Source organism: Lycium barbarum, chromosome 9 (assembly GCF_019175385.1).
Source record: "Lycium barbarum isolate Lr01 chromosome 9, ASM1917538v2, whole genome shotgun sequence".
Lineage (NCBI taxonomy): Eukaryota > Viridiplantae > Streptophyta > Magnoliopsida > Solanales > Solanaceae > Lycium > Lycium barbarum.
The window spans coordinates 99502484-99516414 of record NC_083345.1 but is presented as its reverse complement, the minus strand read 5'-3'; the positions used below and the strand labels follow the sequence as shown (position 1 = coordinate 99516414).

The 13931-nt window shown below is 37.3% G+C and overlaps 1 protein-coding gene across 4 annotated transcripts; it reads left to right on the top strand.

The window, feature by feature from the left end:
• Window positions 1-271: 271 nt before the first annotated feature.
• Window positions 272-4975, top strand: LOC132609148 (receptor protein-tyrosine kinase CEPR1-like). Of its 4 annotated transcripts, none has more exons than XM_060323008.1 (4): window positions 272-613; window positions 720-803; window positions 1940-4310; window positions 4404-4975. In XM_060323008.1, the coding sequence occupies exons 1-4, from the start codon at window positions 584-586 to the stop codon at window positions 4739-4741; spliced, it is 2823 nt and encodes a 940-aa protein (XP_060178991.1). In that variant the 5' UTR covers window positions 272-583; the 3' UTR covers window positions 4742-4975. The 4 variants fall into 4 exon arrangements, with proteins under 4 accessions (XP_060178991.1, XP_060178994.1, XP_060178993.1 ...); XM_060323011.1 differs by having other exon boundaries at window positions 274-613; window positions 2106-4310; XM_060323010.1 differs by having other exon boundaries at window positions 274-803; window positions 2106-4310.
• The last annotated feature ends 8956 nt before the right edge of the window (window positions 4976-13931 follow it).

Below are 13931 nucleotides of genomic sequence, written 5' to 3'. Positions count from 1 at the left end.
AGGGGTTGATTCAGGCTGCACTTTGTCTATGTTATTTTGGCTAGTTGCTTATTAAATATCCAATATTTGTTTGTTATACAGGCGTCAACGCTGTTTATCTGCTCTCTGCTATCGATGCCCGTAGCTCATGGTCAGCCCCATTAACAGAAGGATGAACTTAGCAATTATACCACTGTTCCAAATTATAAAAAAGGTTCAGAAGCTACTTTTACTTGGACTTGAAGGTTCAGGAAAAAAATCTTTTTTTCAAAAAGGTATACCCTTTATGGATCTGTCTGACTTGTTAATTGTTTTTTTTTTTTCTGACTTGTTTATTGCATATTGCTTGTTAGAAGATTTGTTTTCTCTTCATTAACTTTTTTATAGCTGAAGTCAAGATATATGGCATCTCTAAGAAATTTCCTGTACATTTATTTGGTGTTTCTGTATTATCCACAAACATTTGGAAATGCCTGTATCAGCTTGCTCACTTGTCTGTTGTCTCTTTTTGAGAATGATAACAAATATTATATAAAAACAGCACAAAATTTGTGCTGAAACTCCCTGTATTGTTCCAGCTAATAGCTACATAGCAGAGATTGGCATGGCCCCTTTGATGCTTTTCATGTTTAAGGTAAACTTCCATTGGATGTTGACTCCTTCCTCACACAATGCAAAAAAAGATGATTATTGCTCTCTGACTCCTCACACAAAGATCATTTGTCTGTTGAAAACACTAGGTTCAGTTGAATCCATATGAATTATGCTTTCTATCCACCACTGCTGCTCGAGTGGTATCCCAGATGTCTAGCACCATGAACAAGGTACAACTTGATTTACTAGTTATTATGATACACAGATTTTGCGCGGATATTTGGATGACACCAAAGTTCATTACTAAAAGTAGTGCGAGTCAGTGACTTTGTCTCATAGCCTAAATTAATAAGAAAATAGCACTAGCCATAGGAGATCTATATAAAAGCAACCCCAACCCACCCCTCCATCCATATGATAATGAGCCTGTTTGGATGGGCTTATGCAACAGCTTATAAGCTAAAAAACATAAGTTGGGGTAGTCTAACTTATTTTTTTTGGCTTATAAGCTGTTTTCAGCTTATAAGCTGTTTTCAGCTTATAAGCTGCTTTAGATAAGCTAAGTCAAATGGGCTCAATTATTTTTTTAAGCTTATTTTAAGCACAAAATGATTTTAAGCTGGCTAGCCAAGCACTCAAAAAAGCTGAAAACAGCCAATTCAAACGGGCTCAATATCTCACTAGCTAAAAAAGTTGATGCTTATCTATATGCATATGGAGCATGGGCCCCCATCTGACAATTTTGTGAATAGATATAAAACATGCAGCATTAACAGATAAATAGTAGTGTATTTGATACATAGCATGCTTAAGTGGAAAGCGACACGAAATATAATACAAACCCAAATTTATACTAGTTGTCATCCCCCTAATCGTATAAGTACCTTTCTATAGGCCACCTAATCGTATAAGTACCTTTTTATGGGCACGAATATAAATCATGCACCATTGGGATTAGTGTTGAGAGGTCTTGATCAACGAATTAAAGCCATGCAAAAAATAAAGATCAGATGCTGTTCACTTAGACAACTCTTGAGCATAAAAGCTTTATATCGATCTTATTCTCTTGGAGTGCTAGTGGGGGTATAAACATAAAGCTTCTATCTCCAACTATTTCATCATCATGGCTTCTTACTGCTGTACCCTATGATCGGTATCAATCATCCCATTTATATATTTCTTCTCCTCTGCAATAACAAAAAAACAACCACCTCCCTCTTTGACAACAAAATATAATTCACTCGGGAACTGTTCTTAATATATGGCTCCTCAGAAAGTTATGATCCTTCTTGTATTCTTGCTTACCATGTCCAGCTTTTGTCAAGGGATTATAAATGATCAGTCTCAGTTCTTTGCTCTTTTGAAGGAGTCTGTCAGTAAAGGGAACTCCTCCTTGTCTGAATGGGGTGGAAAACCTATTTGCAACTATAGTGGAGTTGGTTGTGATGATCAGGGGAATGTTACCAAGATTGATCTTTATGGATGGTCACTATCTGGCTTATTTCCTTATGATGTGTGTTCTTTCCTGCCAGGGTTGCGCATTCTTCGTCTTGGTCATAACAACTTCCAGGGTACCTTCCCTAGCAGCATTTCTAATTGTTCTCTCTTGGAAGAGCTGAATATGGTTTCCACATCCTTTACGGGACCACTTCCAGACTTTTCACCTTTGCAATCTTTGAGGTTACTTAACCTTTCATATAACCACTTCACAGGTGAATTTCCTTTGTCAATTATCAACCTCACAAATCTAGAGTTGCTGGACTTCAATGAGAACCGTGATTTCAACCCATGGGAACTGCCAGAAAACATTTCAAGGCTGACTAAACTCCGGTGGATGGTCTTAACAGCTTGCAAGTTACTAGGAAGAATCCCGGCATCAATAGGAAATATGACAGCTCTTGTAGATCTTGAATTAAGCGAGAATCGTTTAACTGGTCGGATACCAAGAGAGCTGGGCCAGCTGAAGAAGTTGAAAATGCTTGAACTTTACTACAACCAACTTGAGGGTGAAATACCTGAGGAGCTTGGAAATCTGACTGAACTCGTGGATTTGGATATGTCAGTCAACAGATTGGCAGGCAAAGTTCCAGAATCTATATGCCGCCTACCAAAGCTGCAAGTGTTGCAGATATATAACAACACTCTTTCAGGAGACTTTCCTGCCTCCCTTGCAAACTCAACAACCTTAACCATTCTATCACTTTATGATAATTACTTGACAGGGGACGTCCCACAAAATTTTGGTGTTTCATCATCTTTGCTAGCATTGGACTTGTCAGAAAATTACTTATCTGGACAACTACCAGCTCAGCTGTGTCACGGAGGTAAGTTGATGTACATTCTTTTACTCCAAAACATTTTCTCTGGAGAACTACCAGAAAACTATGCGAAATGTGAGACTCTAATCCGCTTCCGAGTTAGTAAAAATCATTTGGAGGGAAGAATACCAGAAATGCTTCTTGCTCTTCCACATGCTTCAATTATTGACCTGAGCTATAACAATCTAACTGGTCCAATCCCCACAACGATCAGAAACGCTAAGAACTTGTCAGAGCTTTTCATGCAGAGTAACAGGCTTTCTGGCACACTTCCTCGTGAAATTTCAACAACTTCCAATCTAGTGAAGATTGATCTCAGCAATAACCTCCTGTCTGGACCCATTCCTTCAGAAATTGGTAACCTCAAAAGACTAAATTTGTTGATCTTACAAGGTAACAAATTAACTTCTTACATTCCTGAGACTCTTTCTTCACTTGACTCTCTCAATTATCTTGACCTGTCAAACAATTTTTTGATGGGGAAGATTCCTGAAACCCTTGGTGAACTGCTACCAAATTCCATGAACTTGTCAAACAATTTGCTTTCTGGTCCTGTACCTCCCTTATTTATAAAGGGAGGTGTCCTGGAAAGTCTTTCGGGCAATCCAGGACTCTGTCTTCCCCCTTTTCTGAGTTCGTCTGGCAAAAGTTTTCCTTTATGTCCACAAAGTTATGACCGGAAGAAAAGAAACCTTATTTGGGTTATTGGGATATCATTGGGACTTGTAATTCTAGGACTTGTGCTGTTCCTCAAGCGGTGGTTTCGTAACAAAAGGACCGCAATGGAACATGAGGAATCCTTGTCGTCATCATTTTTCACCTATGATATTAAGAGTTTCCATCGCTTGAGTTTTGATGAACGTGAAATTTTTGAGGCCATGAATGAGAAAAACATTGTTGGATATGGAGGGTCTGGAGCTGTCTACAGGGTTGACTTAAGTAATGGGGGAGTCGTTGCGGTAAAGAAGCTGTGGAGTCACAAACACAAGCATTCTGTTTCAGAGAATCAACTAGTTTTGAACAAGGAACTCAAAACCGAGGTTGAAACTCTTGGAAACATTAGGCACAACAGCATTGTGAAGTTATACTGCTTTTTCTCTAGTTTGGAGTGTAGTTTGTTGGTTTACCAGTACATGCCAAATGGGAATCTTGGGGATGCTCTTCATGGAGGAAAAATCCTCTTGGATTGGCCTATTCGTCATCGGATTGCACTGGGCGTAGCTCAAGGGTTGGCCTACCTTCACCATGATCTTTTGCCACCAATAATTCACAGAGACATCAAAACAACCAACATCCTCCTGGACGTCGATTACCAGCCAAAGGTTGCAGATTTCGGAATAGCCAAAGTTTTGCAAGCCAGAGGAGGGAAAGATTGCACTACCACACTTATTGCAGGGACATGTGGTTACTTGGCTCCAGGTAATTTCCTCAATTCAATTTCCTTAATTGATCATGCTTGTGATTGCACAAATTCATTTAACTCTTTCTTGTGTCAATATATGTGTTAAACAGAATATGCATATTCTTCCAAGGCGACTACAAAATGTGATGTGTATAGCTTTGGAGTAGTTTTAATGGAACTGATCACAGGGAAGAAGCCAGTTGAGGCAGAATTTGGGGAGAACAAGAACATTGTTTACTGGGTATCAACCAAGGTGGACACAAAGGAAGGAGCATTTGAGGTGTTAGACAAAAGAGTGTCAGGATCATTCAAGGAAGAGATGATTAAGGTTCTTCGAATTGCAGTAAGTTGCACATATAGTTCAGCAGCCTACCGTCCTACCATGAATGAAGTTGTTCAACTGCTAACTGAGGCACAACCTTGCACATACTACGATTCTTGTAAATAAGCCAATGGACATACCTGATTTCTGATTACAACAATTTTTGTTTGTTTAGGAAAAGCCCCTAGCTAGCTAACCGTATGGTCTAAGAGAATCAGTCTCCCTCTCTCTCTCTTCTAACAAAAAAGTAACATAGGTTCTCTTTATCTTCTTTCTTTCCTTTATACTATTGTCTTTTTGCTTTCTATTTTTTGGCCTGTTTGATACTTTATGAATATATACAACTTCTTTATGACAACACATAGCATATGGATTTTCCGACTACCCACATAAGGTAATAATTATCTTACCTTTTAAGAAATTTGCTTTCTTCCTCAGAGTGATGCAATAAAAGAGGTTTCAATACTCAAAAAGTTTTAATAGTCAAAAGCACTTCTAACCCTCACTTTTCCGCGAGTTTCACCCACAACTATCAGCTTTCTCCTTTTACTAACTTTACTATCACCATGTAATTAAACACTTAGTTGAGCAGATGGTGATAGTTCAGCTAGGAAAAGAGAACAACTGATAGTTGGCTTATTTAGCTTCGAGGTGCGTTTTAATACATAGATCGTGATAGTTCAGGTAGGAAAAGGAAACAACTAATAGTTGGGGTGTGAAACTCGCGAAAAAGTGATAGTTCAGGTATGTTTTTTAATCATTATCTCAGATGTGGATCATTTTTCCGCGAGTTTCACCCACAACTATCAGCTTTCTCCTTTTACTAACTTTACTATCACCATCTATGTAATTAAACACTTAGTTGAGCAGATGGTGATAGTTCAGCTGGGAAAAGAGAACAACTGATAGTTGGCTTATTTAGCTTCGAGGTGCGTTTTAATACATAGATCGTGATAGTTCAGGTAGGAAAAGGGAACAACTAATAGTTGGGGTGTGAAACTCGCGAAAAAGTGATAGTTCAGGTATGTTTTTTAACCATTATCTCAGATATGCATGAAAGTGGATTTCTGATTGCAAATTCAAGAATTTATATGAGAATACATGATCTATTCATTGAGGAGGGGTTGGCCCCTCTTCTGTTTATCTATCCCATTAAAAAGAAAAAGGGTCTGATTGAATTGATGAGCATCTATATATGTCTCCATTTTAACAAGGGCCCCCAAATGAAGAGCATATAGCTTCATCTTTTTATCTATTCCTCCACTCTTTTCTCAGTGGAGCTCTACTGTTCTTGGAATAGATACGTGTAATGCAAAGTTATATAAGAACCAATCTTGCTTATACTTGTATGGTATTCCACCAATCTCTCCACTTGCAAATTCTTTTATTCTTGCTTCACCTAAAAGAATTCTGAATGAGACATATGATTCTTTCTCATTATTTTTATTAACAGGGAATAGTGATGTCCAATTGGATAACAATGGCAAATTGGGCTAGCTAATGGGATTCAAATTTGTGAGACTATGGTTTGGTAGAGATCTTTTAGACCTGGGACTGTTCCAATAAATAAGTCTTTCCAATCATATACTCCCTCCATTCCAAAATAATTAAAGGATACTTTGTCAATATTAATCTTTTACTTCTTCCAAACTTTTCTTAAAACTAGAGATAATAGTTAAAGAAATGAGTAATTTTGGGTTTTTTTTTTTAACTAATACATCTTTGAAGTTTAAAAAATTCATTCATTTTGAACCATAGAAGAAGTGCATAGAAATTCATTTATATTGGAATGGAGGGAGTAACAAACTAATATTACTTTGTGAAATAGTTGATTTTTTGTCATGTGATAGTAAAATCCATGTGACAATTTTAGTTGGATGATTTCTATTACTTGGAGCTAAAGGATGATTTACTTGGAGCCAAAGAATGCATTGCTTGGAGCCAAAGATGCATTGCTTGGAGCCAAAGATGTGGAGGAGAATTGAAATGCCATGTAGCACACTTGGAGCCCAAGTCATTTTATGCCTATAAAATGAGAGGAAATTCTGCTTTGTTCATCACCCCAAAATTCATACAATCCTTTGTAGTGAGTAGAGAGTTGAGAGAGCAATTCTCTTAAGTGTAATCGGAAAATCTCCTCTTTCTTTGTTAATAATAAAAAGACAATTGTTCTCTGGTGGACGTAGGATCATTTTGATCCGAACTACGTTAAATCTTGTGTTCTTTCTTTTACGTTTCCGCTAACAATTGGTATCAGAGCGTTAGGAATCTTTGAAGATCCTAAGAGGAAGAAAAAGGAAGGATGAGTTCCATGAAGTTTGAAATCGATAGATTCAGTGGACGCAACAACTTCAATATCTGGAAGATCTAGATGATGGCGTTACTGCGGAGGGACGGTTCAATCCATACTATTGACGGCTTCCGACAAGGAGAAGATTGGAGGAGATGCATTGAGTGTAATCCAACTGTCCCTTGCACCTAACGTGCTTTGTGAAGTGAGTACAAGTACCGAAGAGACGACCAAGCAGTTATGGGACAAGCTACAGGGGCTTTACCTGGACCAATCGGTGACAACAAGGATTTGTTACAACGGCGTCTTCACACATTTAAGATAGGGTCAGGTACTTCGTTACAAGATCATTTAGACGCGTTCAATAAACTTGTCATGGACTTACAGATTGCAGGAATTAAAAAGGACGAGAAGACGCTTGCATATGCTTTGCTATTTTCATTGACTTCAGGATATCGTGATATCGAGAATTCAATGATGTATAGCAAGGAGCCTATCAACCTTGAGCAAGTGCGGCAAGCACTTAACTCTAGTGATGTGAGGAGGCATTTTGAAGGAGACAGAGATGATCAGGCAAGTGGGCTCTTTGTAAGAGGCCGGACTAGCCAACAGGGAAGGAGCAAATCAAAGCACAGATCAAAGTCTCGTGTGAACAAGAAAAATGCAGATTTTGGGGCTGCGGCAAGAAGGGGCACTTTGAACGAGATTGCCCAACGTCAAAGTCCAAGGAAAAGGCGAGTGCATCCACAGTTGAACATGTACATGATTCTGATAATGATTATGTGCTTACAACATCAAACAATAATGGAAGTTATGAAAACAAATGGGTGTTAGACTCAGCTTGTACTCTGCATATGACGTTCCGAAAAGACTGGTTTAACAGCTATGAGAAAGTGGAGGAACCGTAGTAATGGGCAATAATGCAACTTGTGCAATAGTTGGCATTGGCTCAGTTCGGGTTCGCTGCCATGATGGAGCCGTGAGGACTATTACACACGTTCGTCATATTCCTGATCTGAAGAAAAATTTGATCTCCCTGGGTACTCTGGATGACTAGGCTACAAGTACATGAGCGAAGGAGGAACTATGAAAGTGACTAAAGGTTCTTTAGTCATGCTGAAAGGCAAGCTAGAGGATGGCCTTTACACATTGGCAGGAAGCACCATTGTTGGCTCTGCAAATGCATCTACAATGCAATTATCTAATAATGACAAAGCAAGATTATGGCACATAAGATTGGGTCATATGAGCGCATGTGGACTGGAGATGTTGAGCAACCGTAACCTTTTGAAAGGTGAGAAGACCAACACACTTGAATTTTGTGAGCACTGCGTTCTAGGGAATCAGAAGACGGTCAACTTCAGCACTGGAAGGCACAAGACCGGAGGGGTGCTAGACTACATCCATTCAGATTTATGGGGTCCCTCTAAACTTCCATCGAAGGGCGGAAAGAGGCATCTTCTTACTTTTATTGATGATTTCTCACGAAAGGTTTGGGTGCATTTTTTGAAGGCAAAAAGTGATGCTTTTGAAGCATTTAAAGAGTGGAAGATTTTCGTTGAAAATCAAATGGAGCGAAAATCAAGTATCTTCACACAGATAATGGCTTGGAGTTTTGCAGCGAAGAGTTTAATGATTTCTGCAAGGTTCATGGGATCTCAAGATATAAGACGGTTAGGCACACCCCACAGCAGAATGGGGTTGCCGAGAGAATGAACAGAACTTTTCTTGAAAAGGCTCATTGTCGTACCCCTTTTAAACCGGGTTAAAGTAGAGTACAACATATCGGTGATTCCTATTAGATTGTTTTAAGGAGTCGCCACCTTATTGATTGTAAGGTGAATTAGGGCACCTAAATATTAACTAAGGTAAATCTAACTAAACCTCCGTTAATGGTCTGCTTAACCAGTGTGATTCTAGATAAGGGTTCTATATTATCCTAAAGGGAAGGGGTTAGGCATCCTTTAAGATCCGTTAACTTACGGTTATCCGGCCAAACTTAGGTTAATTAATTAAGATTAAAGACGCAAATATAATATTTAAAATTTAAGAAAATGGCTTGTAAATATGAAAAGTTTTGAAAGAAAATGTAATAATGTTGTTTAAAAACAGGACTAACAGAAGATAATAGTTTTCATAAAAGATGTCTTTAAATACTATTTAAAATAAGATTTAGAAAGGTTGTTAAGGCTTTAAATGAGAATATATAATAATACTATATAAAATGAGATTTGCAAAATATGATAATTTGTATATAAGCAGAAAAAAAATGCAAGTTTGTGCAATATTTTAATAAATATCTGAAACAACCCAAACGATGAGATATTAATTGATTTTTGCGTTTTAGGAGTATATAAAAATAGCTAATGTGAGTTTTCTCTATCCCTTTTATTATTTCTTATTAAATATGCTTAGCTAAAAATATGTGTGATTGATTCAAACTTAAAGAGTTATTTATAAAATATACTAGAGTTTATATTTGCATATTAATGACGTTTGAAATTTTAAAGTAGTAAGGATAAATCCTTTTAGCTCAAAAATGTAGTCATGCTCTTTTGAAAATCAATTATTCTAATGAAGACAAATACTACAAGTATTATAAATAATTTTAACGTAAAATGAAAGAGAGAGAAGCTTATGGCATTAATTATCAGTTTAACTACCCATTACTAAAACTAAACCTACGAATTCAGCTATGGTTCATCTAAATTAAGATAAAACAAAATAAAGACCTAATCATGCAATACAAAACTAAGTGCGCAAAAAAAAAAAAAAAATAGAAGAGGAAATAAGCTAAATGGGCTCAGCCCATTTTAAGGACTGCTGATGCTGTTTTTCTTTTTATTTGGGCTTTAACCCAGAACTCCATTTTTATTCCCTTGGCTGCGGACATAACTGGACACGGAGGAGACGTCGTTGGGCTTTTAGCCCAACACAGAATACAGGAGAAGAACGAGTCCCTCGGACTCGTATGCGATGGTCGTGCATAAAACGAAAGGAAAAGGATTAGTATATAATCAACGAATAAGACTAAACATATATAATGTAAACTTAAAACAGATCATTAGATGATATATATTGTGTATGTTTTAAATATATCTCATGTATACATACAATATATAAGCACATACCCTTTAAACTTGGACAGAAAAGGAATGACTGCACATAGAGGCACAAGGACTCTAGCACATAACGACTTATACCAACCACCTTTGCACAGAATCACAATGAGAGGAAACAGACATGTGTAGAGATCTATAGACTTCCTATTGGGATTTACACATATATAGAGGACCTCAAATAAATATTTCTTGATAATCTTATTGCACAATTAAGGCTTAGTTAAAATACATTTGCAATAGGTGAATTTAATAGACTCCAGGTAGGACATAGATTCAGTGTTCAGCAAATTGACAATATGGTAACATTAAAACAAACTAGCACAACAGGTATCCATTGTGATGGCAGAGACACACAATTTTGATATTCACCATATTAGACATGTTTTAGAGTTCCATTAGATGGGCAACCAGAAAATCATAGCTAAAAAATTTAGTTCAGCAGATCTGGCACAACATCACACAACAACATAGGTAGGCAGCTATTCGTAGTTAGCTACCGAACAGACATCATCCTTTGATCTTTGTCAAACTAACAGTTCACTCGTGGCTGAATACTAAAGCAGGAAGCACATACATGAATTTGACAAAGTAATGTAACAGAAACGAATCCTTTAAACTACCTGAAGGATAGTGACTCAAACATGGGAGAGAAAGAAAAGAAGGATCAGATTATAGTTTAGCATATCATATGCCACTACCACTTGATAACTTTCAGTTTTAAAACTCAAATTATACAGAGATATAACACATTTCGACCAGCCAACTGGTCCAGTAGTAAAACAAGCCTTTAATACTAGTCTTTTCAAATATATAGCAGGCAGATTTATCTTTTTAGGTTCATGGAGTTAACCAACACACATGATTAATAAGCAAATCATCCTATGCCTGACCACATAGTTAGCCTACTGATTCATATTTCTTTGATTAAATCATATCCTACCATATTCAAACAAGCTAAACCCAAAACTTGAAAGCAGTCATGGGCAAGTTTAAATTGAAACAAACCATGCCAAGAGTGTGAGATTATTTAAACACAAGACAACAAATCTTAAAGCAAGGCTGAAATTACATTGGAAAGTGACACAATACTAATCTGATGACTGAGTCAAGCAGTGAGCTAAACATGATGGAAGGCAGGTTAATATCAAATATGCTAGCAAACTGGGCATGATACATGTCTAGGTGCAACTAATCTGATTTAAAATATACCAAATCTTATGAACTAGCATGCCAAACTGATAATATGATTTAAATAGCTGCACATACTATATTGGGCTTAGTATTTATTAACAACATGATTTAAATAGCACACCTCTTATCAGGCTAGCAACATGTCCCAGCTAAAACAACAAATAAACCCATAGTACATTATATCAAACCAACAAAACCATTAACTACAACAACTAAGGCCTACTAACAGTGTGCAAGGATTAGTTACTAGATTATACTCAACAAATTTGAACTAAACATATATGTATCATCAAGGCTGTCAAGCACTCAAGCATTTTAGAAGGAAAATGTTGATGACTGTCGATGTTTAAAACAACATCTTAATCATATTGAAACAGATTCGTCAAAGCTAACACATACTCTATCTCAGATTAAGGATCACATGAAAGAGATTATCGTTAGGTCACTTCTGTCGGTTGTCCCTAAAGACCTTGTATTATTATAAAGTCTGAAATTCAAATTACAACTTCCTACACCAACTTAAATCATCCAGATTGAAACTAAACAATGTAAACGACCACAAACAAACCTTATTAGCTTAAACCTGAACTAATCATCATACATAAACATAGTTAACAACTCAAACAGATTAACACAGAAACGTGTGAACAGACTTATCTATCAACCAAACTAATTTAACTAAACTAACATATTGTAATCACAGAATGACAAACTAAAACAACACAGAGCAAACAGAGAATGCAAGAAAAATAAAGACTAGAGAATTACCTTCTTCGGGTGCAGCGAAATGGGGCGAAGGATTCGATATCAACTCGAACACTACAAATTCCGATCTCGAATTTATTCGGGCTCGAAAACAGTTGCAGGAAATGAAAGAGAACCAGAATAATCTTCTATTTCGAATGAATATCAAAGCAATATTTAAACCTGATGAAGACTTAGCAGTTTTCCCAAGGAATTTGAAGCAACTGGAAAGACTTAATTTTAGGGTATTTCGATGGTTCAAGAACTTCCTTTTTTAGGGAGATTTTCTTTGCGATTCCCAAAGCCCCCCTAACCGATTCAAGACCGGATTATTTATAGGATGAATTTCTAGGGTTTTCTTGTGAAGAAGAGAGAGAGAGGAGCGTGGGAGAGAGACGAAGGACAGGCGTGGGGGGACAAGGGAATAAGAGTGGCAGTGAGCGTGGGGAACAGGGGAAGGTGGAGGTGGCAGAGGTAACGTGAGGGAGATGAGGGAGAAAGGAGGGAGAAGGAGAGAAAGAAGGGAGGCGGCTCCGCTGAAGAGAAAATGAAGAAAACCCTAATGGGTTTCCTTTGTTAAGTGGAAGGGGCGGGTCGGGTCGGTGGTGTGGGCTGGGTATAGTTTAAATAATGGGATGAGTTGAATTAAAATATTGGGCTGGTTGTATATGAATAGGGTGTTGGGCTGGGTATTAAAATGGGTAGTGGCCTATGAAAATTATTTTGGGTTAATCTGAAAATATTGGGGGTGAATTGGGCTTGTATTTGAACTAATAATAATAACAATAATAATAATAATAATAATAATAGCTAGTAACTGTAATAGAATAATGAAACGCTGGTATTGATAAGAGGCTAATAATTATAGTAAAATATAAATATATTTTAATTTGCCGAAAATATTAGAAACGTAAATAGGTATTTCGGAGTAGAGGCGGGACAAAATTGGGTGTCAACAACTTGTCCCTCTTTGCCCGGTAATGATGAAAAGAATTGGTGGGCAAAGACGTTGACTCGGTAGCCTATTTTGTCCCGGCTAAAGGAAATTTGAGAGGATTATGGCCGAACTCCGGTCTCTGAGTTGCCTACATATCTCGGGCTGCACGAGAATCAGGCCGAGTGTAGTTCCTGGATAACTACGAGACCTTATGACTAACGAATCCCGATTGGCGCGAATCTTTGCAAAATTGTCCCAGTGTCGAATTATGATGACACTGAGTATTATGATAGAACTTGGGAATTCTGAAAATTGAGTGTACTGGAAAGCAAGTGGAATATTGTGATTGGAGACGAGTGTTCGAGGTAGATCTTTGACCCTTGTCGGGAAGTCTGATTATCCTTCCCAACCAAATTGCCCCAGTTCGCTGCCGAAGAAATAGTTCCACGAGTTGATGTGTGACGCCAACTTTAATATTGTCAAAAGCCACAAGCTAAAAACAATTGTTAGCAATAAAGAAATATATGTGTAAATAAGACAGGGTTGGAGAAGTTTACACTTGTAACCCCTGTTTGAAAGTTGAATCCGCAACATACTTTGGAGATTAAATTTATGGCTTCCACTTGAAGAAGAATTAAGTCGACATTGATATCCACTTTAACGAAATCTAAATCCACATCCACGTTTATTTTAAGGAAATCTAAAATATAAATCCACATCCACTTCCACTGTACAAAAAATATAAATCCACATCCACTTCCGCGGTGTGAAATATAAATCCACATCCACTTCCACGGTACAAAAATATAAATCCACGTCCACTTCCACTGTACAAAAATATAAATCCACATCCACTTCCACTGTACAAAAATATAAATCCACATCCACTGTACAAAATATAAATCCACATCCACTTCCACTGTACAAAAATATAAATTCACATCCACTTCCATTGTACAAAAAATATAAATCCACATCCACTTCCACTGTACAAAAATATAAATCCACATCCACTTCCACTGTACAAAAATA

What these genes read in the sequence shown, in the direction of transcription:
- LOC132609148 (XM_060323008.1), top strand. Translation starts at nt 584, where the DNA reads ATGGCCCCTTTGATGCTTTTCATGTTTAAG. An exon ending in TGTCTAGCACCATGAACAAG is followed by an intron (nt 804 to 1,939) that starts GTACAACTTGAT and finishes GCTCTTTTGAAG; the next exon opens with GAGTCTGTCAGTAAAGGGAA. An exon ending in ATGTGGTTACTTGGCTCCAG is followed by an intron (nt 4,311 to 4,403) that starts GTAATTTCCTCA and finishes TGTGTTAAACAG; the next exon opens with AATATGCATATTCTTCCAAG.